At 45.1% G+C, this 25,569-nt stretch overlaps 1 protein-coding gene across 2 annotated transcripts; it reads left to right on the forward strand.

Moving 5' to 3' along the window:
- The first annotated feature begins 12,694 nt into the window (after positions 1–12,694).
- Positions 12,695–20,277, forward strand: LOC144791705 (zinc finger protein ZIC 4-like). 2 transcript variants are annotated; one of them, XM_078666459.1, is made up of 3 exons: positions 12,695–13,581; positions 13,612–14,181; positions 19,234–20,277. In XM_078666459.1, the coding sequence occupies exons 1-3, from the start codon at positions 13,062–13,064 to the stop codon at positions 19,668–19,670; spliced, it is 1,527 nt and encodes a 508-aa protein (XP_078522585.1). In that variant the 5' UTR covers positions 12,695–13,061; the 3' UTR covers positions 19,671–20,277. The 2 variants fall into 2 exon arrangements, with proteins under 2 accessions (XP_078522585.1, XP_078522584.1); XM_078666458.1 differs by having other exon boundaries at positions 12,695–14,181.
- Positions 20,278–25,569: the final 5,292 nt, after the last annotated feature.

The following is a 25,569-nucleotide window of genomic DNA, read 5'->3' on the forward strand; positions in this document are numbered from 1 at the left end:
TCTGACCTGTGACCGACCACATGCTCCAGTTTTAGAGTCTGCAGCATAAGACTGAGAGATAACTTGGTCAACGCTGGAGCCATTGCCTCGGATGTCTTCGCCTCTGACTTCACTGGTGGAGAAGCAAGCCATATTTTCTTTTTGATGAACAATGTTTCATCGGTGTTCATGACCTAATGATTCTCGAGATTATCAGTGTTCGCATAAAAATACGATTTTTAGAGAAATGGACAATTTTATCTACTTTAGCATTTCTTTTATTTTCAGTTCTGCTGCCATGCCCAGAGCCCTGGTTTTCTTAAAGGGATCAGACACAAAATAAGATGTATTTTATTAATGTGTATGAATGTGATAAGGAAATAGGAGGTGTCTATAGCATTGCAGAAATGATTCCATATGTCATTGTATCTTTAAAAAAGATATATTTTACAAGGGTTTGGGTGGATACCGCCCCAAAAGAAGCCCCCTCTGCCCTTCCTCCTGACAACTGCTCACTTCATTGTTAAATCCGACAGATATGGGGATTTTGTGTATTTGATTCATGAGAAAAACTGGGCTCAATATCGCAAACAGTTTAGTATTTAGAAATGATCATTCAAACCGATCAATAAACTAAGGAGACCTATACTATGGGTCAATTTTTGGTAAGTATTGGAAATGAATTGGCACAACCTCTGGACAGTGTACTTTTACTTAACACACATGGATTATTGTGGTGTGGTTTAAAGCTTTTAATGTATTGCCGAAGCTGTCGTTAAAAATATATATATATTTCCGATCACAGGTGAGTTGTAAAAACACAAGGGCAGTGACTAAGACATAAGGGCCTTTAAAACACGTACATGTAATTTTTCATTTTTGGAAAAAATGTGCTACATTGAAGTAATTCAAACAGGTGATCGTGTCAGTCTTTCTGAACTTCCTGGGGCTGCTAGTGAAGGGAAAGCGTTATCAATGCAGAGCGCTTACTCTTAGAATACACACATTGGCGCAGTGTGGGTGAAGGGGCTGGAAGACTCTTATGTGGTTGTCGTATGTTGACATTTTCCAAATTTTAAAACAGACTTACGGATTCCGGAAAATATGGAAAGTGGTCGCGAGATGGCATGACTTCACTTGCATCAAGTCCCCGGATAGAACAGGCACTGCATCTGTGCGTGACACCCACGCCCGAAGAAGGCCCTGTCCCGTGGCCCTGAACAGGTGACGTGTCAACCATCAATGAATTACCTAGATAGAAAGGTTGCGCTATCTTCAGTTCCTTTATTGAAATAAACCTATATATACTGTGCATACTGTGTAAAAATATACCCAGGTGTGCGTATCCTTTCGTGTTAATTATGTGGCGTGTAAGATTCGATTCAAATTTGCAGATCGTAATTCTACAGACACTTTGTTAAAATATGAACTATTTCTACATAACTATATATGATAGATAGATAGATAGATTGATTTATTTCCTAAATTACACGGTCAGTAGGAAGGATATGAAAAATACAAAATGCACTCGATATCCACATAACTATGCATGAATTATATCTACATTTCTGTGTAACCTTTCCTGCCTCGCTATACAGACACGCACACACACACACTTGTCTCTAAAGTATATGGGTATTAATAAGAACACGGCCATACAAAGTAAAACTTTCACAGTATCTTCATATATGTAATTATATATAAATATATGTATACCTATGCGTAACCTCCTCCACCCCTCCTCACCACCACCCGAAGATTAGACCAGTATTAACCTAAGGACACTGTATTATAGAACTGCCGTTAAACACAACTTGGGCATCAAACCATGTGCAGCGTCACCGTGATCAATTCAAAAGTTAGGTACTAAAAAACATTCCATATTTAAATCCATTTCGTTTGTCTCAAGTGTGGCAGGGGGGGGGGGGGTACAGAAAAGGGAATGCTTCCGCCCAATTCAATCTGTTCGAATTTTTAAAGTGTGTAAAGTATACTGTACAAAATTGAGGCTGTAAAATGGGCACATTTTGAGTTTCTTACACTGAATAGCTCAAAACGATTTTACTGTACTCTCTTGGTCAAATTTGTTGAATGTAATTCCCATGTACCTTTCTGACAAACGGGAACATTTTATTTTAGTTTAGCTGATTTGTGTTCTCTTTTTAAAAAAAAGTAATCGTGATTATTTCATTGTTTGAAGTCACGTTTTGTGTTTCGATAATATTAGAAAGCGATAACGTGAAAATTGAATCGAAATGTTTGTGTGTGTGAAGCTGTCCACCCGCCATAGCACCTCACGCCACCCGAGCGGTGGATTTTAAAAACCACCTTGTAAAACATTCTCTGTCTTTCTCTCTAAGCCCGTGGAACACAAACTCTGCCAGTAAGTAGAGCACACCCTGCTTGAAAAACCAAAAACCAGACGCAACCATATCCAGTTCAATGTCCCATGGTGCGGAAACCACCAGGAAATCGAGAAGAAAAAACCCCATCAAGAGTAAGTTGTAAATGTGCCGCGGAAATGTGTGCTTATGGGGGGGGGGGGCATTTATTTTTCGGTAGCATGCACCAGCCCCGCGTGCACACAAATCAAGGACGCCCACCACACCAGCAGCTGGTTAATCCCGCTCAACGTCAGGTCAGGCGGAAGGGCCGGAATTAATATTTGACAACTCTCTCGTCGCCACTGCTATGCCTGACCTCGTGTGCCCCACTGTCACATTACCCCGTGACATATGTGTCCCGAATTAATTTGCTGCCGCTTTGATTGGAAACGGGCGTGATCGCATCAGGCCCTGTTAAACCCGAGCAGGTTGACGACGCCTTCCTTGTCTGATGTTTAGTTGGGGCCCCGTGCGGGCCCCTCCCTGGGTGTGGTGAACGCCTGCGACTGTTTGAAAGTCTTAACTACTCCAATCTTGCAGGGTCGACTCCGAGGATCACAAGTGAAGTACGTCCCAGGTCTTATTTCAAGCCACGCACTACAGAAGCCAACATGGCTGCATGGTAAGATGGCGGAGCGGACTCACGTGCTGCTTTATTATCTGATGTGCGATTGAATGAAGTCATTTGATAGTTGCATGGCCGAGTGAAGTCGCACGGTATTTATATCGTATGCTGTTCGACTGTATGACGTCATTTGGTACTTTAATATATGTTGTATGGCCGACTGAAGTCACACCTAGGTTAGTATCTGTGGAACGACGTCACTTTTTACTGTAATATCTGTTGCATGGCCGAGTCAAGTCACACGGTAGTTTAATATATGTTGCATGGCCGAATGAAATCCCATCACAGTTTAGTATCCGTGGTAGACTGAATGACGTCACTTAGTAGTGTAATATTTGTTGCATGGCCGAGTGAAGTCACACGGTAGTTTAGTATCCGCGGTACGACTGAATGGCGTAACTTGGTACTTTAATATATGTTGTATGGCCGACTGTAGTTACACCTAGGTTAGTATCTGTGGAACGACGGAATTATGTCACTTGTTACTGTAATATCTGTGGCATGGCGGAGTGAAGTCACACTGTAGTTTAATATATATTGCATGGCCGAATGAAATCAACTCACAGATTAGTATCCGTGGTAGACTGAATAGCGTCACTTAGTAGCTTGGTATAAGTTGCATGGCCGAGTGGACTCACACCATAGTTTAGTATCTGTGGTAGACTGAATGACGTCCCTTGGTAGCTTGGTATAAGTTGCATGGCCCAGTGAACTCACACCATAGTTTAGTATCTGTGGTAGACTGAATGACGTCCCTTGGTAGCTTGGTATAAGTTGCATGGCCGAGTGAACTCACACCATAGTTTAGTATCTGTGGTAGACTGAATGACGTCCCTTGGTAGCTTGGTATAAGTTGCATGGCCCAGTGAACTCACACCATAGTTTAGTATCTGTGGTAGACTGAATGACGTCCCTTGGTAGCTTGGTATAAGTTGCATGGCCCAGTGAACTCACACCATAGTTTAGTATCTGTGGTAGACTGAATGACGTCCCTTGGTAGCTTGGTATAAGTTGCATGGCCGAGTGAACTCACACCATAGTTTAGTATCTGTGGTAGACTGAATGACGTCCCTTGGTAGCTTGGTATAAGTTGCATGGCCCAGTGAACTCACACCATAGTTTAGTATCTGTGGTAGACTGAATGACGTCCCTTGGTAGCTTGGTATAAGTTGCATGGCCCAGTGAACTCACATCATAGTTTAGTATCTGTGGTAGACTGAATGACGTCCCTTGGTAGCTTGGTATAAGTTGCATGGCCCAGTGAACTCACATCATAGTTTAGTATCTGTGGTAGACTGAATGACGTCCCTTGGTAGCTTGGTATAAGTTGCATGGCCCAGTGAACTCACACCATAGTTTAGTATCTGTGGTAGACTGAATGACGTCCCTTGGTAGCTTGGTATAAGTTGCATGGCCCAGTGAACTCACACCATAGTTTAGTATCTGTGGTAGACTGAATGACGTCCCTTGGTAGCTTGGTATAAGTTGCATGGCCCAGTGAACTCACACCATAGTTTAGTATCTGTGGTAGACTGAATGACGTCCCTTGGTAGCTTGGTATAAGTTGCATGGCCCAGTGAACTCACACCATAGTTTAGTATCTGTGGTAGACTGAATGACGTCCCTTGGTAGCTTGGTATAAGTTGCATGGCCCAGTGAACTCACACCATAGTTTAGTATCTGTGGTAGACTGAATGACGTCCCTTGGTAGCTTGGTATAAGTTGCATGGCCCAGTGAACTCACACCATAGTTTAGTATCTGTGGTAGACTGAATGACGTCCCTTGGTAGCTTGGTATAAGTTGCATGGCCCAGTGAACTCACACCATAGTTTAGTATCTGTGGTAGACTGAATGACGTCCCTTGGTAGCTTGGTATAAGTTGCATGGCCGAGTGAACTCACACCATAGTTTAGTATCTGTGGTAGACTGAATGACGTCCCTTGGTAGCTTGGTATAAGTTGCATGGCCGAGTGAACTCACACCATAGTTTAGTATCTGTGGTAGACTGAATGACGTCCCTTGGTAGCTTGGTATAGGTTGCATGGCCCAGTGAACTCACACCATAGTTTAGTATCTGTGGTAGACTGAATGACGTCCCTTGGTAGCTTGGTATAAGTTGCATGGCCCAGTGAACTCACACCATAGTTTAGTATCTGTGGTAGACTGAATGACGTCCCTTGGTAGCTTGGTATAAGTTGCATGGCCCAGTGAACTCACACCATAGTTTAGTATCTGTGGTAGACTGAATGACGTCCCTTGGTAGCTTGGTATAAGTTGCATGGCCCAGTGAACTCACACCATAGTTTAGTATCTGTGGTAGACTGAATGACGTCCCTTGGTAGCTTGGTATAAGTTGCATGGCCCAGTGACCTCACATCATAGTTTAGTATCTGTGGTAGACTGAATGACGTCCCTTGGTAGCTTGGTATAAGTTGCATGGCCCAGTGACCTCACATCATAGTTTAGTATCTGTGGTAGACTGAATGACGTCCCTTGGTAGCTTGGTATAAGTTGCATGGCCCAGTGAACTCACACCATAGTTTAGTATCTGTGGTAGACTGAATGACGTCCCTTGGTAGCTTGGTATAAGTTGCATGGCCCAGTGAACTCACACCATAGTTTAGTATCTGTGGTAGACTGAATTACGTCACTTAGTAATTTGGTATATGTTGCATGGCCGACTGAACATACACCATAGTTTAGTATCTGTGGTAGTAGAATTGACGTCACTTGGTAGTTTAATATATGTTCCATGACCAAGTGAAGTCACACCGTAGTTTATTATCTGTTGCACGAACAAATTATGTAAATTGGTTGTCTCATATGTGTTGCATGAACGAGTGAAGTCACACGGTATTTTTTGCATGACCGAACGACATCACTTGTTAGTAAGAAAATTAATTAAGCATTAAGGTATTTATTGGAGGTATTTTTTTATGGCGGGAGAACAGCTTTTACAATTAACAGAAGCAGTATCTAAAGTTCCAGATGATAGAGAGAAGGCAGAGTACATAATCTGACGAGGTTTAAAGCACAGTCTTTAAATTGGAATGTGCTCAAGAGAATCTTAAGACCCTTCCAGAAGAAGAGCAGGTTTGGGTGGACAGTGGACTCTTACGTTTTTGGTGGGTGATTACAAAGTTTCAGATCTTGGCAGGAGAATGCGTGGCTGAAATTCTTGGTTTTGCAGGAGTGGACGGATTTACCCCTTTGCCACCTCCTGTCCTTGTTAACTATTTACTATTAACTGTCATTCGTTATTATTAACTATATTTATTAAGTAACCATCTTGGTGATAGATTGGTGAGTCCATTTGCAGTGCTTTTTGATCCAGGTAAACCATTTTGAAGGGCATTCTCCTTAATTTAATTTAATTGTGGGTTTATATAGCGCTAGGAATCGACTCCCGGAGGAGTATCTCCACGCTTCGACCGCTGGGGAACCCGTCCTGGCTCACCCTGAGAGATGGTCCCTGATGGGTATCTCTAAGGTGCGACCAAGCATCCCCGGCGGTCTGGGGGGGCCGTTGTGAAGATGAGGCAAGCTGATGCCCAGAGTTGCCGAGTGTGGTTTCTGACTAGAGTAGGCACCGAGGCGAGAATTATCGAGTCCGCTGACCCTGGTCCACAACCCTGCCGCGTCGGGAATCTAACCAGTGAGCCACACTTCTCCACGGGGGACCCGGCCCAGTTCTTCTAAACTTGTGACATGTAAATATTGCACCCTATCCTGAGTTCATTACTCAAACTAGGACATTATCTTTTGAATACAATGACTGCGAGAGGTCATGCCCACAGGTTCCACATGAGTGTGCATGTTTAAAAACCCACACCCCAACATGCTGGGCTACACTTCTGCGTAGAGGTCCTTTACTCATTAGGCTGTCTCTAAATCTGGTTTCAGATTTTCTAAACTACGCTGTTCTGTCCACCCTTTGCCTAATTTTTATTCAAATGTCACACCTGTGAAGTGCAAAAGATACCATGTTTAAGAGGGACGTGCTAACTGAGGGAGGTGTGCATGTTGTGTGTGCATCACACAGAAACGTCGGGATGCTACAACAATGGCCTTTGACTGCACAGGTTTTTATACAAATGCACTTGAAACCATGTAGAGATATGACCCTTGCGTGCTCCCTGTGTCTAACAATAATCGTTTTGTTTCCAGTCAAGGCAGTGTTATTGTAAAGTGTACATGTGTTTAGATTACATCACGACCCCAGAATACTTCAACTATGTTATGGTTGTCTTCAATCTCAACCAGAAATTGTGGATGCTTCTCCAGCGTGCACTTGGATGACTGTGTGACTGAGGGAGGCAGCTGAGAGATTTACAAAGCGCCTTCACTGACCAGTGCACTTAAAATGCCCATGGTGGGACGTGCATAAGTGAACTTTCACGTTGTTACAGTTGAACAGTCTACCTGAAGCAGTCTGAAACGCCATGGAGTGCAGAGGGGGCCTTCAGGAAAGCCCACTCGAAGAATCAAGCACTGTTTACACATTCTAAATAAATGGTGAACAGGAAAAGTGCATTTCACTTCCAAGTATGTCACTCCTTCTGTGTGCATGTCGAAAAAAGACACAAACACCAGCTGAGGTTCATGTGTCTGTATTTCCGGAAATTAGACCAGGTATTAACTTTTTTAAGGTAGGTTCCACAGAGGTTTAACATCGGTATGCTGACGGTTTATATGAATGCAGTCTCCTGTGTGGAAGTTTCTTCCTATCTGTTTTTGGTCTGTTTTCCTGCTCATTATGTTGTCTACACCGAGGGTGTCCAACGTAGGTCAAGGTTAGCAGGGCCAATGCCAGATTGTCAGTTTTTCAGGATATCCACGTGAAATAGGTTTAGTCCAGAGAACCTAGGCTGACCACCCTTACTACAGTGGTTACCCAGAAATCTGGCTTGAGTCTGCCTTCCTCGATCTAAAACTGACACACCAAACACCTTAAAATTAGAAAGACCTGTAACTGTAACCTATATAATTTTTCGGTGGGTCTATCTGTCACAGGCTTTTCTTCGTTCTTTGAGAACAACTACAACCGCAAAGAGATGCGAAGAATGTAACAGGTATTAAAAAGGGTCACGTGGGAGGCTCTTTTCCCCTCCACATATATGTAAGTATGTCCTGGCTTAAGCGTGTGGCTCATTCGCTTCCTTCGGTGCTGCACATGCGAGAAAATGGACACATCATGGCTTATTTCTGCACACATGCATTTCTGTTGTGCATGCGGATGTGTGTTGTCCAGCGCACTTATGTGTGTGTTTGTGTGCTTTTTTGTGTGCCTGAGTGTGACTATGTGTGTTTGCACGTTTATTTATGTGTGTGTAAACAAGTGCTCTTGTGTTTGTATGGAAATGTGTGCACTTGTGAATGCGCAAAAGTGAATTCTCTAAGTACTGGCAAGAATATAGGCCTCATCTACAGGCCTATTGTGTTGGCGTGTGTCACTTTTTGTAGGCACTCCGGCGGCGCAGTGTGTCTGCCCATATTTACAAGGCCACCTAAAGTCACCCTGCAGGAGTTTTCATGCCCTGTTAAATATGGGTCCCTTTGGTACATTAATCTGAGTGAAAGGGTCGTGCCATGGTTATTGCTGTGGGTGTTCCCACACAACATCCATGGAACCTGACACATTCCCAGATCTACAAAGTGTCATAAACCTGGGAATGGGTCAGACTTCAATGCCTCCCCAGGGGAGGAGTAGGAGTGGCACAACGAGGAGAAATACTTTTATTTCTCCTCCTTTTTTTGCTGGGAGCAAAACGCCATTGGTTGTTTTTGTGCGAGAAGGTGTCCCTTCCTGTTCAACAACAATCATCCCTGCAATGCAGGCCCCCTTGCACATGCCTTGGCCCACGACTGCTGCTTGTGTGCCAGCGCTGGGGAGAAGGACATGCGCGGTATCTGCGGAGTATTCGTGGCCCTAAATTTCGAGGCACGGCAGCACAGCAGGAAGGCTTGCTGCGCTGCCATGCTTTAAAATATAGTAAATGAGACCCCCATGTGCGTTGGTCAGTGTGCCTCTCTACACATGTCTGTGTGCATGCTTTTCTGTGCATTGTTCCTTTATGCATGTTGGGGTGTATGTATGCTTGTGCATGCAGTGAATGTGAATTCTGTAAGTATTGCCATGAGTATGCGCATGGCTCTGTGTTTCTCTGAGCACGATTTTGCGTATTTCTGTGTCTCTGTGAGAGTGTGGGTGTGTGTATGTATGTGTGTGTGTTTTGTGTCTGTGTGTATTTATGTCGGTGTTAGAGGCCGATGCAGAGAGCACCTTTAAATGTGTGCAGTTGTGTGTCTGTAGTCTACTTATGTATGTGTGTATATGTGTGTGTGCCTGAGTATCTGTGAGTGCGTACAGACACTTCATGTTTCATGTTATGACACTTGTAAAAAGGTCCAAACAAGAGTGAGTGTGGGGGCGGGGCACTAACTAAAAGGCCTGTTCACATATTCACACAGAAACAGGAACAAAACAGCTCTCCCTCTCTTACACGCACAAACGCGCGCGCGAAAGCACACACACACACACACACAAACCCACTTTACTTCACGTACATTTCTCACACACAGTCTCGCACTCTGTACTCCACACACACTTTTGAAAAATTGCTGCATTTAATCGAACCATGATCCATATGTACAGTCAAACAGCGTTGCATAAAGAGTGCATATATACCATGCCACTTTCTCAGGGACTCAAATTGAAATCTTAGCGCCAAGACGCCCACGGGCATACGTATGTGCTTTACAAATTGCAATAATAAATAAATAAATAAATGTACAGCATCCTGAGAATGCGGGGGACCGCCCCAGACGAGATCAGAAGTCACTGAACAGAGCACGTCACCGCACCTCAGGCTGCCTGCGAGTCATTTCACAATCGGCGTGTTTCTTATCTCAGGCTGCCCATAACGGGGGCCAGGAGAGGCCATACCGGCTGGCCTCTCAAGCACACGCCCGACAGCCAAGCACAGAGACCCACAGAATGACAGATATAGACGTATCTGTGTGTGTGGGGGGGGAGGAGGGGGGAACAAGGCAGACGGCTTGGCCTTGGGCGGGAAGAAATGGCAAAGATAGGCACGCAGAAAGCAGCAAGGTAGGCATGTTGGAAGGAGTAGGGTCGGCATGGAGAAAGGAGTAGGTAGGGAGATAGGCAAGTAGGAAAGGTCAGCAGAGAGGCATAAGGCTATAAAAGCAAGTATGCAGACAGACTAAGCGAAGGGCGGACAGACGACACACAACACAGGGATACATGGATGGATGGTTTTATAGATCAGTTGATGGACGAAATAAAACATGGATGGTTGAATGGATGGACTGTATAGGTTTATTAGACGTCTGAGTTGGAACCTCAATGGAAGGACGAAATGCAGTCAGAATGGATGGATGGCCTTGTAGGTTTATTAGATTTCAGAGTGCGGATGAAATGTGGCCTGGGAGGATGGATGGATGGGTGGGTGGATGGACAGACTGTGTAGGTGTATTAGATTTCAGAGTGTGGATAAAATGCGGTCTGGGCGGATGGATGGATGGATGGACTGTATAGGTTTATTAGATTTCAGAGTGCGGATGAAATGTGGCCTGGGAGGATGGATGGATGGGTGGGTGGATCGACAGACTGTGTAGGTGTATTAGATTTCAGAGTGTGGATAAAATGCGGTCTGGGCGGATGGATGGATGGATGGACTGTATAGGTTTATTAGATTTTAGAGGGTGGATGAAATGCGGGTTGGGAGGATAGATGGATAGGTGGATTGATGGACGGACTGTGTAGGTTTATTAGATTTCAGAGGGTGGATGAAATGCAGTCTGGGAGGATGGATGGATAGATGGACGGACTGTGTAGGTTTATCAGATTTCAGAGGGTGGATGAAATGAGGTATGGGAGATGGATGGATGGATAGACAGACTGTGTAGGTTTATTTGACCACTGAGTTAATATGGTAGTGGTTGGGTGAAATAAAGTCTGGGTGGTCGGATGGTTGAATAGATGGAGACACATTATTTAATGGCGACCTTTGTTTGAGACAAGAGTGGCCTGAAAGTGAGTTGAACGGTCACTGTATTTATTAAAAGGCTCTAGTTTTTTTTCGTCTATAAGCAATGATGCGTGAGTGGGAACTCTGTATATACGTCCGACCAATATTACGGCCATTTTGAGCACATATCACAGCGTGGAATAGTTTTCTCGGATAACAATCGCAATGCATATGTTGAGGGGTGTGAACTTTTAGCCACAAAAGCTCTCTTCTACATATGTTCCACAGTTGCACTCTCCACCACCATCCTTTCCGTCTTTCGTTTGTCTTTTGGTGATTTCATGGCATGCCACATGCGCATTTCGAGCGATCTCATTTCGAGGCAATTGCTTTTTCTTTCTTTTTTTTTTTTTTAAACAAAAAGCATCACAAGACAACAAGTATGTTTGTAGGAATCACATAGATTTGTGATGTTATTTTAATAAATTATGTCTTCCTAGTATCAGGCTGCACACACGTGGAAACTTGCGAAAAAACACTTTTTAGGGTGCAAAAGTATAATTTTATCGCGACTGGGAGCAATCTCTAAGTTGAAAAGTAAAATTAGGGGCCAAAATAATAAGATCCGTTCCCTTGCAATATAAAATATCTGGGTGATTCTGTCGGCTTGGTATGCAATGTTATGCAACTCCTCCGCCTCCATCTCCCCCTCAAGTGCGCCTCAACGCTCACCCACGTCGCTATATTTCAGCTGCTAAACAAGTTACAGATACATTTTATTTTACAGCTCCTTCATCGATTTTCGCTTTTCTGAATCGTTAAAATTATTTAAAGGAAGGAGTTTATTGGAGAAGCTTTGCCTCTTAATTGGAATATACATACACGGAATGTCAGCAGTTGCTATAGAGACAAAAATTAGATTACTGAGGCGTAATAAAGCATTTAGTAAAAACATGAAAGTGGTTTTAATATTTTACTTACGAGCCCATATACACAGTGAGCATTTTATTAAGTTAAGACAGGTCTACGATAGGGAGATAAAATACGCGTTATTCATGATACCAATATCCAGATGGTAGGGCATCCCTCGCCGCCATTTTTCTCCCTTTTCTAGAGCAGAAATGAAAGCAAGAAATACTTAATATAGTTAGTTAGTATACGGGTTTCAAAAACATTAGGTTACGACACAGTGTAGGTCTCCTGTGTCAGAGGAAACATGTGTATTTCCACGCATTTTAAGACACATTAAGGGGAGCACCTCATAAAAATTAGCTAATCCGGAAGAAAATTATTGTTGGCTTTCTGGCTGCTTTTGCAGATGGTTTGAGCTAAATCATAGCTAGTTTGAGATAGTTAAATTGTATACTAGTACTTCTTCGTATGTGTTTCTTATTTCCCTTTCTGGAGGACGTCAAACTAAATACTGGGACTATATACTTTATGTTTATGTCCCAGGTCAATGTATGAAAATGAAAACTGCATCGACGATATATACTAGATATATACACACACGCACACACGTTTTGCTACCTAAACGTTTTAATGCAAATAAACATCTACTTGTCTGATTCAGGATTTTCCTATCCTCTTTTTTGTAAAAAATAAAAAGGCAAGTAAATGTATAACGAACTCTCGTCTCTAATACTAGATGGTGGAGCTTCTTCAATTGTAAAACAGACGTACAAAAAATGTCAGCAGCAGGAGAAAAAAAAACTGCGCCCGGCACAGCTCAGTAGTAAAAGAAAGTGTTGTGACTGAGCGCCGAGTCGTGTGGGTTGCGCGCAGGCGCAGTGCGCACAGCCCCTCGGCTAATGCCTTTCAGGCTTCAGCGGGAGCTGTCACCCGTGACGTCAATCATCCGGCGCCGGCCAATCAGCGCGCGCCGTTATTGTTCAACTCTCTGGGCCGTAGGAGCGCCCATGAATCTCTATTCAGGGTCTCGAAGTCTCCTGCTGCTGCCTCTCAAGCGTATGGGATCCCACGTACGCATTAAAAAGAAAAAAAAACTTGACGAACTTTGAAACAAAGTTTTTTTTTTTATTATTTTCCTGCTGGCAGGTGACTTTAGATTAGGGGCGATGAGTTTTGACGCCTGGGGGAGTCCGGGCGCGGAGCCTGCGCTCTGCGACCGCAGCCCGGCGCTGAGATTAGTTGACTTGGCAGCGGGGGCTCACCCCTACCACCACCACCATCATCATCATCATCCTGCCCCTCCGAGCATGACAGGCTTCCCGGGGTTCGGCGCTTACCCGCACGCCATGGCTCCCCCGCACCCCAGGGAGTGCGCGGGGCCCGAGCACCTGGGGCAGCAGCAGCGCCCCGCGGCCCTCAGACTCAGCCCTGCCCACCACCTGCACCAGCCGCAGCACTACCACCACCACCAGCAGCAGCAGCAGCATCACCCCGGCCACTCGGGAGCCTTCCTCCCGGCGCAGCCGGCCGGCCCCTACTCCCTGCCTCACCCGGCCCAGGTGCTGTCCGCCAGCGGCCGGGAGCTGCTGCTGCACCCGGGGCACCCGGGGCGCCCGCAGCATGCACCCCACTCTCACCACGGCATGTTTGTCTCAACAACAGGTAGCTGCTCCGGCGGGCACCATGGTCAGCAGCAGCAGCGCTCCGAGGCCGCAGCCTTCCACCACCACCACCCCCTCTTCTCCGGACTCCACCACCATGAGCAGCCTGCACACGCAGCCCCAGGAGGCCACCCCCTGAACGGACAGCTACGGCTCGGGCTACCTGGAGACATGTACGCGCGGGCGGAGCACTTCAGTCCAGTGCCGCCTGCCCGGACGGAGCCTCTCGCCCCTGCCCTGCACAGCTACCCCGGCATGAGCCTGAGCGTCAACGGCCCGGGCGCCTTCTTCCGCTACCTGCGGCAGCCCATCAAGCAGGAGCTGCTGTGCCGCTGGATCGAGGAGGGCCCGGCGCCTCGAAGCCTCTGCTCCAAGACTTTCAGCACCATGCACGAGCTGGTCGCGCACGTGACGGTGGAGCACGTCGGGGGACCCGAGCAGCCCAACCACGTCTGCTTCTGGGAAGAGTGTCCGCGGGAGGGCAAGCCCTTCAAAGCCAAGTACAAACTGGTCAACCACATCCGAGTGCACACGGGCGAGAAGCCCTTCCCCTGCCCCTTCCCCACCTGCGGCAAAGTCTTTGCAAGATCGGAAAACCTCAAAATTCACAAAAGAACTCACACAGGTCAGTACTGTCGCCCTCCCTTGCCATGCCACCGTATACCATTAATAGTTGCATCATTTCAGTTTTTTTGTTTCTACAAGCACATTCCATGGGTAGTCTTTCCATGTGTTATTAACTTTCTTACACAGTTCTGCATGGTATATGTATGCTGCTTTCATGTACTTTTGTGTATGGATGTGGTACAGTAAGTGCACTTTTGAATTTCTTCACATTTCAGATAGCTTTTTAGATTTGTTTAGTTAAATGTTTGCAGAACGTCTCTAAAAAGTACACTAATATGTGGCTTTCTTGTAAATGTTTAGTTCCTGGGTAGAATTTGTAATTGTGCAGTTGGTTTAATACTGTATTCTAGGGTATCTGTTTGGTGCACGTTATGCTGTCAGTTCTGAATGGAGGTTGGGGAGGAACTGTGTGCACACACACCGGAGCTCCGAGGGCTCCTTGTATTTGTAATTAATGTAATTTCTTGAGAAAACGCATCCTCGCATCCTTAGCCTGTGCCATGCGGTTATATGTTACGGCAGAATCAAACATGGGTATTTTCTTGCCTCGTCAGCAGACTTTTAAAAGTGTAATATGTTCTAAAAGTGAAACAAAATAGCAAACGCCACCAAAAGAACATTATCCATCCCGGCACTAAACTTATAACCGCAGCTTCCAGAACAGCCGGGTGATGAAAGGAATGCATACTTTAGATAAAATAATTCTGTTGCACATGCGGAGCTTCCCACTTTCTGCACTGTGTGAAATGTCCGCGATTGTAGCTGGATTGCGGTGTTAAGCACGCACACGTGGCCTCTTTAGTGTGTCTCGTTAGATATCCCCTTCTTCCGTGTACATCGCCTGGATTCGGCTTGCAGCGTGGCCAAGCCTTACAAGCTGCAACCCCCCGTCCCCACCCCGCCCTCCACAAACGCACACACACACCATCCCCGAGGAAGGCACAGTTAGGTAAACAACCTAGCGATTCCTTTGAAGACCCTGGCTTTGATGTCGAGGAAAGGGGTGTCATGAAATATTGGCCACAACTGTCTTCCTTCTGTTAGGTACATTTAGAGCGTGCTTAGATCTCTTTACATGTATTCCAGTCTGTAACATTAATGCGTGCGCTGGTCTACATATAAAGCAGTAGCACGGACACTGTTTTATTTTCCTATATAGGCATACATATTTATCTAAGTGTCAGAAAGCGTTTGAGGGCCTTGAAGAATTGGTGTTGTCTAGAAATAGTTTTGTTTTTTTGTTGATGAAGCGGTAGCTCCTGAGAACACAAAACAAACCAGGGGTTAACTCGACAGGTGCAGAGGGAAAGAACAAAAACAACGCAAACGGGATCGCACAAACACACTTGGGGTAGAAACATACATGATCCTTACACAAAGATAGGATGAAACGTGAATGTGGAGGTTGGACTCAGGAACCTTGATTTGGTACAGTTTAACAGTTGTCATGCTTCCTGATGTAAAATGGCGGAATCGGCTCTTTTTGTGACCAACGCTACACGTGTGCAACGGTGCAATATGCCACACGATTATGTGTGGAGAGTAACAGGAATGATGCTGGTATTTGTGTTCGTGCTGACATGCCTGAGCGTGCGAGCGTGTGCCTGTGTGTGTGTGTTAGTGGTAGACGAGTAACTGGTACAAATATGAGCCGTGTTAGAATATGGAGCCAGTGTGTAGCAACAAATACGGTGTTACGGTGTGTGTGTGAGAGAGAGACACAGGGAAATGTGAGTAATAAAAAAGCATAAAGGATGTGGCAAAAACAAAGTATGCGTGTGAATGAAGGATAGATAGATAGACAGACAGACAGACATAGATAGATAGATAGATAGATAGATAGATAGATAGATAGATAGATAGATAGATAGATAGATAGATAGATAGATAGATAGATAGAAAGCACTTGGGATTCATATACAAGGTGTGTGCTTAATATTGCAGTGCACGCGTTTGTGCGCATGTGTCTGTAAAGAAATACAGTAGACATGACAAATAATGAAGTGTGCGTATATAAGAAAAAAGACGTGGCTTTTGTGAGATGCGAGATAAAGTGGGTGTGTTTGTATGTTTGTGAATGTATTGTCATAAGACTTACAGTGCGTAGTGTGTAAAAATTGAGTGCATGTTCCAGTAAAACAGCAGTGTGACGCCTGCGTCTGAAACTAGAAAATTCGCACGTGTATAGGATAAAACGTAAAGTATGCCTGCGACTCAAGATAAAGCGTGTCTGTGACCAATATTACGCGTGTGCGTCTGGGCACTTACGCGTGAGCGCGTGATAAAAAAAATGAAACGCGTGTGCAGGATAAACATGAGATGAAACGTGTCGTCAGACAGTTTCTGACAATAGCAGACCATGGCGCCCCCTCTGAAAACCCCCTCTCCGCTCCCCGGAGAGGGAAGAAGGTGTGGAATGAATGGAGCCGCGCGAGGCGCTTTGACAGATTGAGCCAGCGCGCACCCTTCACCTGGGTGCACGGCGGCGTGCTTTATGCGCGCCCCCCTCCCGGGGGGCTCTTAACTTACTGCTTGCTTGTTCTACACTAACGTGCCTGATTGCCGGTTTCAGCGCCAGAGGCTCGGGGTCAAACTGTTTTTTATGTAGAGCTGCACTTCCAGGGTGCTTATTGGTAAGCAGGCGCCTCCCTGTACCCACTGAAGATATGTCTACAAAACCTGCCCCCAGTCGAGATGCTACAAGCAGCATCGCTTCCCCTGAAAGCAACATTTGGAAACGTGAGGGGCGATAGACCAATGGGCTTTCGTTCTGATTGCCGCAGAAGTCTGGGGAACGAATTTGCATGAAGATAATTGAAAAGAGAAGGGGGGAAACAACCACTCCCCAATAAATTATGCTGAATTCTAATCCATAAAAAAATGTTACCCTGTCTGGCTAATGGGGAAGCGTCGAAGTCACTAGGTTCACAAAAGGGTTAATCCGAGTTCACCCACCAGTAGGGGCCGCCATGCTTTAGGCCTAGACAAAATACACCTGGCTATCAATTATATCCTACACAGGTTTAGCCTGGATGAGTTTCATTAATCAAAGTTTACATTACACTCATGGTGTAATAACAACGAGCTGTAAGTATTTGGCCCGTCCCAGTTTTCACGAACGTCGTTTACCCCGTTTTCAGGCATATTTTACTGTTCCCTTTGAATCTAGCTGGTTGTATGTTTGTGGCACTATGTATCCTTCCCTTGTGAATAATGGTATTCAAGTTCATGTGGGAAGAGAGTGAAGCATACACTATGTTGGTTTGTAGCTTGGCCACGAGGAATACAGGCTTCAAAGGGCACTGCCTGCTCAGGCCGGAGTCCAAACCATCAATGCACCAGATATTTGCTATTATTCAAGTTCATGGATAGAGAGAGTAAAGCATACACTATGTTGGTTTGTAGCTTGGCCATGAGGAATACAGGCTTCAAAGGGCACTGCCCACTCAGACCCGAGTCCAGACCGTCAGTGCACCAGATATTTGCTTAGCTAAGGGGCGCTCTGGATCATTTCCAAAAGGGGATTGATGCACACAGTAAAACATTTGCGCATCGGAGTGACTTCAGTGTGGCGTGCGCCGACAAGAATCAACAATAACACCCTCTCATCTGCAGCTCAGCCCGGCGGTAATTAGAGCCTTGTCCTAACTGGCAAAACGTCACCGTGGCCTAAAACCGAGCCCTCCGCGGCAACGGTAATTGTAGTCATCCGAAACAGTAGTTTTATTTTAATTAAGCGATTTCGCGAGCAATAGCATAGATGCAGCTTTTTAATTGTGGCCTCGCTGGCTTGCCTTATCCGTCAGCTAAGTACAGAGGAGGAACTAGCGCGTGGCAATAGAGAGAGGAAAAAAATCGGATTTTGGGTACATTTGGGCGACAACGGCTCACGAACTGGAAAACCTGTCTTTAATTATTATTATTATTTACAATAAGCACAGTTTGTTATACCAGACAATCAGCATACTTTGGATCTAGTAGATGCAGAAGGTTGACCATTGTTTAATTTGGATGTATTGACAAAGCGTTATGCAAAACACCACGTCTCCATCACCAAGAAAATCTTTATCCGAGAAAAATTACCAAGAAACCATAAGCGCAATTTTTGGTGAGTGGGATTCTTAACCTATAGTGACCCACAGAGTTAGGGGAGGGGGGGTGATGTGATATGGAGATGAGGGTGTTGCCCGTAATCGATGTAGCACTGGTGCGAAAAGTAACACAAGTCTTAATAATGGATTCGTGCTCAGTGTAAGGAGCAATGGCAGTCTGGTAATTTTGAAGGGTTTCCTTCTTTTCACATGGCTTCATTGCAACAATACCGTAGTTTTTAGAACGCCCCTATCCTATGTTAGAAAGACCCCCCTCCCCACCCCAAACACACGCACACCCCTACCTATTATCATCGATTGAAACAGCACTTCCTGGATAACTTTCCAAACTCCAGGAACACCCCCCCCCCCCCACCACCACCGCCACCTTTACTCTCGGTTTGCTTTAGACTGCTCTGCCGTTGCACAGATTTATGCAACTCTATCCTCGTGGGATTATTATTTTACCCACTTAATTGTTCTGAGCGAATCCATTACCCCGTGAATAGGTGTTTTTGCAGTTTTCAAAGCACCCACTGACGCTAATGTCGACCTCTGTGCTATTTACATGCATACTTTGACTTTGTAACTTCAAGACAGTTGTTGGACTAATGCAGACATAATCCCATGTGTAAAGCGCCGAGAAGCTATGTGGTAAGCTTTTGGCGCGCCACGACACCTTCTGTAAATTATAGCACAGAGAATGTGGATGAGACCATATTGCCGAATCCCAGCTGTTGCACATTTCTCGCTGGTAGGAACTGTTAAAAAAAACTAACGTGGCTTTTGACGAGTTCTGTAGGGGTACAGAGATGCCACAACTAAGTGTGTGTGTACTTGGATGGGTGTTGTGAGTGCAGTGACATTCGTGAGTAACAGTCTTGTGTTGCCTTTGTGCTCATTGCTGCATGACAAGAAACCTCTGCAGGTTTTTAATGTGAGCTTGTTGCACTTTTCAGGTGAAAAGCCCTTCAAATGCGAGTTCGACGGCTGCGACCGACGCTTTGCCAACAGCAGTGACCGGAAGAAGCACTCTCACGTCCACACCAGCGACAAACCGTACAACTGCAAGGTGTGTGGCTGCGACAAGTCGTACACCCACCCCAGCTCCCTGCGGAAACATATGAAGGTGCACTGCAAGTCCCCTCCCCCGAGCTCGGGCTACGAGTCGTCCATTCCTTCCCTGGTGTCCCCCTCCTCGGACTCGGGCCAGGAGCCTCCAGCCTCCTCCTCCCACTCGGAACCCTTGCCATCCTCTCGGGCGGCCAACCTAAGTGAGTGGTATGTGTGCCAGGGCTCGGGGGCTGCAGGCATGCCAACCCCTCCGAGCAACACGCCGTCCCCGGAGCCCAGGGACACCCGCTACCCAGACTGCGAGCCTAGGCCCAACTACTAGAACTCAGGCCTCCCAGACCGCACCGGAACCGGAAGCAGCGCACCCGAACGGTACACAGGAACGCTTCACTTAAAGGGATGGGCCAATACAGAGACACTACACCACAAGGGCAGAACTAAGTGCACGGTGTCCTCTTGGCGTGCTTTTTCAGAAAATATTATTTTTATGTGAGCCATGATTTTCCAAATCACCCCCCTCGCCTGCCATCTTGTGTAGGGCCGTGATAAACCCATTTCCTCTCTTTCGCTTATATGTTTACGAATCACCACTTTTACACGTTTTTTGTATCAAGGAACCAAAGTGTTTTAATACTGATTTCTAAACAGTGTACAGATTGTTCAATTTTAGTAGCAGTGTTTTATTGACCAACAATTTTGATAGCTGGACTTTTCATGTACTTTTTTTGTTTAAAAACAACAATTATTTGTTGGCAATTCGTATATAAACGAGGAACTCGAGCTTCTTATTATCATATTGTAAATACAAAATCCCATTATCATTCCAGGTATGCATATTTTGCTCACCCTTGTCAAAAGAAGAAAAAAATAATGCCAGCCCGTGGCCTAATTGCATTTTTCCCATTACATTTTACATTTGTAAAGTTTCTTTCTTCACGTGTATTTCTGAAACATATTTTGATGTCCTAAAGTGATGACAGGGTGAAGGTGTTGGTGGTACCAGGTCAAAATATTCATGAATGTTGTGAGTGACGTTGTGCAGTTTAAAGTCTATTTAAACGCATTTGTACGTTTTTACATTTTCTGAATTAACAGTGGAACACGTAAACAAAAAGTCTTTCTAAACGCAGAACAGATGTCTTGTAAATTATTTTCTCATTTTGTAAATAAAACACCACTGGCGTTGAAACATTTGAAAAACGTATTTTTTTTAAATTAGTGCACGTTAATTCTGCAAACAAAGCAATTCTCAAAGTTGCAAGATTTATGAATTCCAAACCGAGAAATACCTGAATGTGCTTCTTGTTGACGTCGAGAATCCGTTTCTGTGCTGTTTTTCCCTTCACACTTGCAGAGATCTCCGGGATACAGACTTCATGGCGAAGCCTCCAAGTCCTTTTCTCTTTTTTTCAGTCAAATCCCAGCGGTAGATGTGCGCCCTGCTCGGTGCGAACAATCGGGCCGCTGTGAGAAATAGAAAGCGGGATTAAGCTGGTATCTGGCCCCCAAAAGTCTGCACAGCTGTAGAAGATACATATAATCCTGCTTAAACCCGATTCCATTCCCAAAGTCTCCAGAAAACAACTTGCAAAAAGAGGCTTTTGCGCCCTAAGCATGCCTCCATCTTTGTAAGACTTCTAGGCGCATGTAAACTAAAACCTTGCGGCTCACAGCCACACGGCCGAGTTGGTGTCTATCCCCAACGGTTTTGTAGCACTGTATTATACTGGCCGTGTAACCAGACTTTTCTTTCTGAAGCGTAAAATTCTACCTTGGGCCAAAAAAGTCTGGCATCCGCAGGGGAGTTTTCCCATGGCTCAAGGTTTGATTTTGTTACCCCCTCTTCTCTTATCCATTCTGGTCTTTCTCTCTCTTTTTTTTACAAACCCGCTTGGTTCTGCGGGTAATCACCTTTAATTTTTCATTTGCTTGTTACAGATGTCCACCCCGTTGCTCTCAAGGTACTGCAGACAGCCGCAGCTGAAAGCCTGAATATTGTGCCGCAGACATCAAAGCCGCCCTTCCACAAAGACCTATTTCTTCCCAACGGTGCATCTTCATGGTAAGTTAGGATTTCTATGGCAATCGGCGAGTCATACTTAAATACTGAAAGCCCAAGTCTGGAGTCTTTCCAGGCTTTTCACCACCGACAAAATATTTACGTCTAACAGGCCTACTCCCCCACCTCCCTGTATACAAGTATATGTAATTTTTTTGTTCGGGAAGAGCTAAATCATTGACATTAGATTCCCTGCAAACAAAAACCACGCGAATGGGCACTTGTCCTAGATCACAATAAAATGGATAATAATGTCAGGAGAAAGGGCCTTCTGAATCGAGGCGTCAGTTAACTTTACTTTCTTCTTTCTGCAGTGATCAGAGAAGGCATTTTGATTTGATGGCGCGATTCTAAAGGCGAGGAAACGGGTTTTAAGGAAAAGAAAAGGAGAAGGTCTAATGAAGCCAGGGTTGTTCAAAGAGTCTTTTTTTCTGGGAGGTGGGGGCCGGGATGGGGAGAAAGTGTGAGTTTTATGGCGCGTCAACATGCCACGTTAAGCTCTCTATGGTAATGACTGGAGCAATTGCAAGCTGCTTTCAAAGGAGACACACTTCATTTGAGACACTCTATTAAGACACATTTCCACTGACCTTTGGTTTCATGTCGGCTTAATATGGCCTACCTACTATCCATCATGTGGCTTCTTGTAAAGATTTCTATTTCTCTAATGTGTGTGTGTGTGTGTGTGTGTTGTGTATGGGGTGGTAATGGGCTAGAGGTGACATAATGGCAGGGAACCATTTCCGACAGATTTACATTTTAGCTTTTGAACGAACAATACTTTGAAAAAAATTTCGACGTCATTTGCTAATGTAAATTTCACACATACGCACACACACTCCTACACGCACACAGAGGCATACAATGGATATCTTAGTGGCATAGCGCTGTGGGGGTACACTTGTTGGCCCTCATAGTTTTGATCTATGCCCTGTTTAATGGGTGAGGTAAACGGACAATAAATACAAACGTTTGCACAAAACACACACATTTGATATCTTAGTAAAAAAATGAAGGTATTTATTTTGGAATGTTTCTGTATCGCCAATATGTCCTTTGCAGCCTCCACAGAGGGTTTTGTTACACAGAACCAAGTGTGCTGCCTGAGGGATGCATTTAAGTGAAACATAACTGTACAGGATAAGTGTGCTTATGGTATAACAACGTTTGTATGATTCTTGGCACCTGGACCAGGAGGCGTAGTGGCTGTGGTCCTTGAGTGCATGTGTATGGAAGGAGAACCCACAGTGCAGAAATAAGGTGACGATTGTGTTAAGACATTCACCGTCAAAGAAGAGAGGTAACCTGCACATCTTTACCCACTTTCTGTGTTTTGGAGTTGATATAATTGTGACTCGTTGTATTACTGTAGTACACAGGCGTGCAGTAGCTTGGTATGCTTACCAAGAAGTTGTGGGTGTTCCACAGTGTTGGCCTAACTGCACCTGGGGAAATATGGCCATATTGGAATACTTGGCGTCTACAGTGGATAACTTCCATAGGTGCCCTGGGATCTTTCTAGAAAACCTTGTCCATGATGCACATGGCTTTGAAAACCCCCTACTTACCCCCTTGGTACCTTGGCACAAGCAGTCAGGATTATCTCAGAGGCAATGCGTAAAGCATTTTTGTACATACACACACATTAACACAGTGAAAACACTACAAAAAGACACCACACCAAGTTAGAAAAATACCAAACATTTATCTGAATAAAAAATGACCAAAATGAAAAAAAAACTACAGACTCAAGCAAAGATATCAATTTAAAAAGGTTTGAAACAGTTCACTCCATAGGAAACCAAGGAATGCTTTACTTTTAACACAAAGTACCTGGCATGCATCAAAATCAAAGACAAAAACAGATGCAGGGGCAGGTTAAGCACCGGAAAAACAAATCAATGCTTCAAGTCCTTACTCCCAGGGGAGGTGATGTGTTGGTTCTTTACTGCCAGGGGAGGTGATGCGTCGGTTCCTTGTTGCAGCGGAATGGAGGTAAATCGTTGGTTCTGTACTGACAGGGGAGGTTACGTTGAGGAGAGGTGAATTGATCTCTCGACACACAGCCTTGGTTCCTTACTGCTGTTCAACGTAGATGAAGAAATTGGCGCACAGGTGCGATGCATCAAAAATCCCAGCTTTCTGGGTGAATGCGGCAGTGGTGAAACAGGCACTGAGTAGATTTTCCAGCTACGGAACAGGCAATGTGTTAACTTTCTTGGTTCTTTGCAGCAAAACCTCCCAAGGGCCCAGAACTAGAATTGGCACCACTTGACAGTTCAAAACTCACAGCAGAGGAGTTCAGGGGCTGCAGATGAAGTGTTTGATGACCCTGAGACTTCTTAACAGGGGGAAAGCACACATAAGCCCATGGAGAACCTTGGCAAGCAGGATGTAGAAAGCAAAGTCCATTCCTTTTAATCTCCCAGGATAGAAGCAGCAAGCAGCAAGCCAGCACAACAAAGCAACAAGCAGAGTGATAGTGCCCCTCTTACAGCATCCAGCTCTTCTTCCTGGCATAATCTCCTCATAACCCAGAAGTGTACTGAAGTTATGGTCTCACAGCTGCAGTACTTATACCAGTTTCTACCTTTGAAGCAGGCACACTTTAAAGTAAAGTCTTTGTAGTGCAAAGCCCCCTACTTTTCCCTGACCAGTTTTGTTTGAGGACAAGCACAGTCAGACACAACTCCTCCCACCCTCCCACCCCACTAGCTCAGGAAGACCCATCAGACTGGGGATGGGCCATCAGGATTGGCAGGGCACACCTCAGCTTCCTTTGTTTGACTGTCTAGAGTGAATGCACAAACAACCCAACTGTCACCCTCCCTCAGGCATGGATGACACAGTCAGGCAGAGGTACAGAATGGTAATACAAGAACATGCCCCATTTCTAGAAGTGGCATTTTAAAACACACAATTTAAAAAACAACCTCAGTAAAATATGTATTGTTAAATTGTGAGTTCAGGGACCCCAAACTCCAAATTTCTGTCTCTATCCCAGTTGGAAGTTACACTTGTAAGAGGTTACAAAGCAGCTCCTTATGAGAGAAATAGTCTTTGCAATATTGAAAAATGAAATTAGCAGTATTTGACTATCAGGACATGTAAAACACACCAGCACATGTCCTTCTTGCACCCTGCCCAAGGGGCTACATTGGGCCTACCTTGGGGAGGGGCTTACATGTAATAAAAGGAAAAGTTTAGGCCAGGTCGACATGGCAGTTCAAAACTGCCCAAACAGGCACTGTAGTGGCAGGTCTGAGACATGGTTGCACGGCTACTCATGTGGGTGGTACAATTGTAATTGGTTATCCATGGTTGGCATATTTCATTTACTGGTAAATCCCTAGTAAAGTGCACTGTGTGTGCCCAGGGCATGTAAGTCAAATGCTACTAGTGGGCCTGCTGCACTGATTACAATTTACACTGGGAGAACTTGCACTTTAGCACTCATCATCAGTGGTAAAGTGTCCAGAGTTCTAAAACCAGCAAAAACTAAACACAACACACAGCCAAAAACATGAGGTCAGAAGCAAAAAAAGACAGATAAAAAACATGTCAAAGATGCCAGGTCTAACATGTGTCCTCCCTGCTGAAATTAGGGAGAACTACCCAACCTCATGGAAGTTCTCTTCACTAAGGCAGTAGAACTTGGACAGACCATTAGCATTGGCTTTTTCGGTTCCAGGGTGGTGTTCCACCGTAAAGTCAATTTCCTGTTGGGAGATGGACCACTTCAACAGTTTTGGGTTCTCACCCCTCGTCTGCATTAACCATCTGAACACAGAAATGAGATGCCAAACAAGTAGGGTCTTAGGGGCATATTACCAAGGGCCTTATCGCCGCTTTAGCGGGAATTTTTCCCGCTAAAGCGGCGATAATTGTATCGCCCTATTACCTAGCTGTCGCTAACACCAGTTAGCGACAGCTAGTAGGAGATAGCGGGCATTTAGGTGCCCACTTTGCATGTCAGCGATAATTATCGCTAATGACATGCAAAGTGGGCGTGCCAAGATGTTAGCGACTGGAAACAGTCGCTAACATCTCTATCTCCTATTACCAACTTTTGGAAATAATCGTGCTAAGCGCGATTATCTCCAAAAGCTAACGCCTGCCCAGAGCTGTTCTTAGCCATGTAATCCAATGGTAGGTGGATTAC

Source organism: Lissotriton helveticus, chromosome 11 (assembly GCF_964261635.1).
Source record: "Lissotriton helveticus chromosome 11, aLisHel1.1, whole genome shotgun sequence".
Lineage (NCBI taxonomy): Eukaryota > Metazoa > Chordata > Amphibia > Caudata > Salamandridae > Lissotriton > Lissotriton helveticus.

Coding starts and splice junctions, on each gene's coding strand:
- LOC144791705 (XM_078666458.1), top strand. CDS start 13,062: ATGAGTTTTGACGCCTGGGGGAGTCCGGGCGCGGAGCCTGCGCTCTGC. Junction 14,182..19,233: donor TCACAAAAGAACTCACACAG/GTCAGTACTGTC, acceptor TGCACTTTTCAG/GTGAAAAGCCCTTCAAATGC.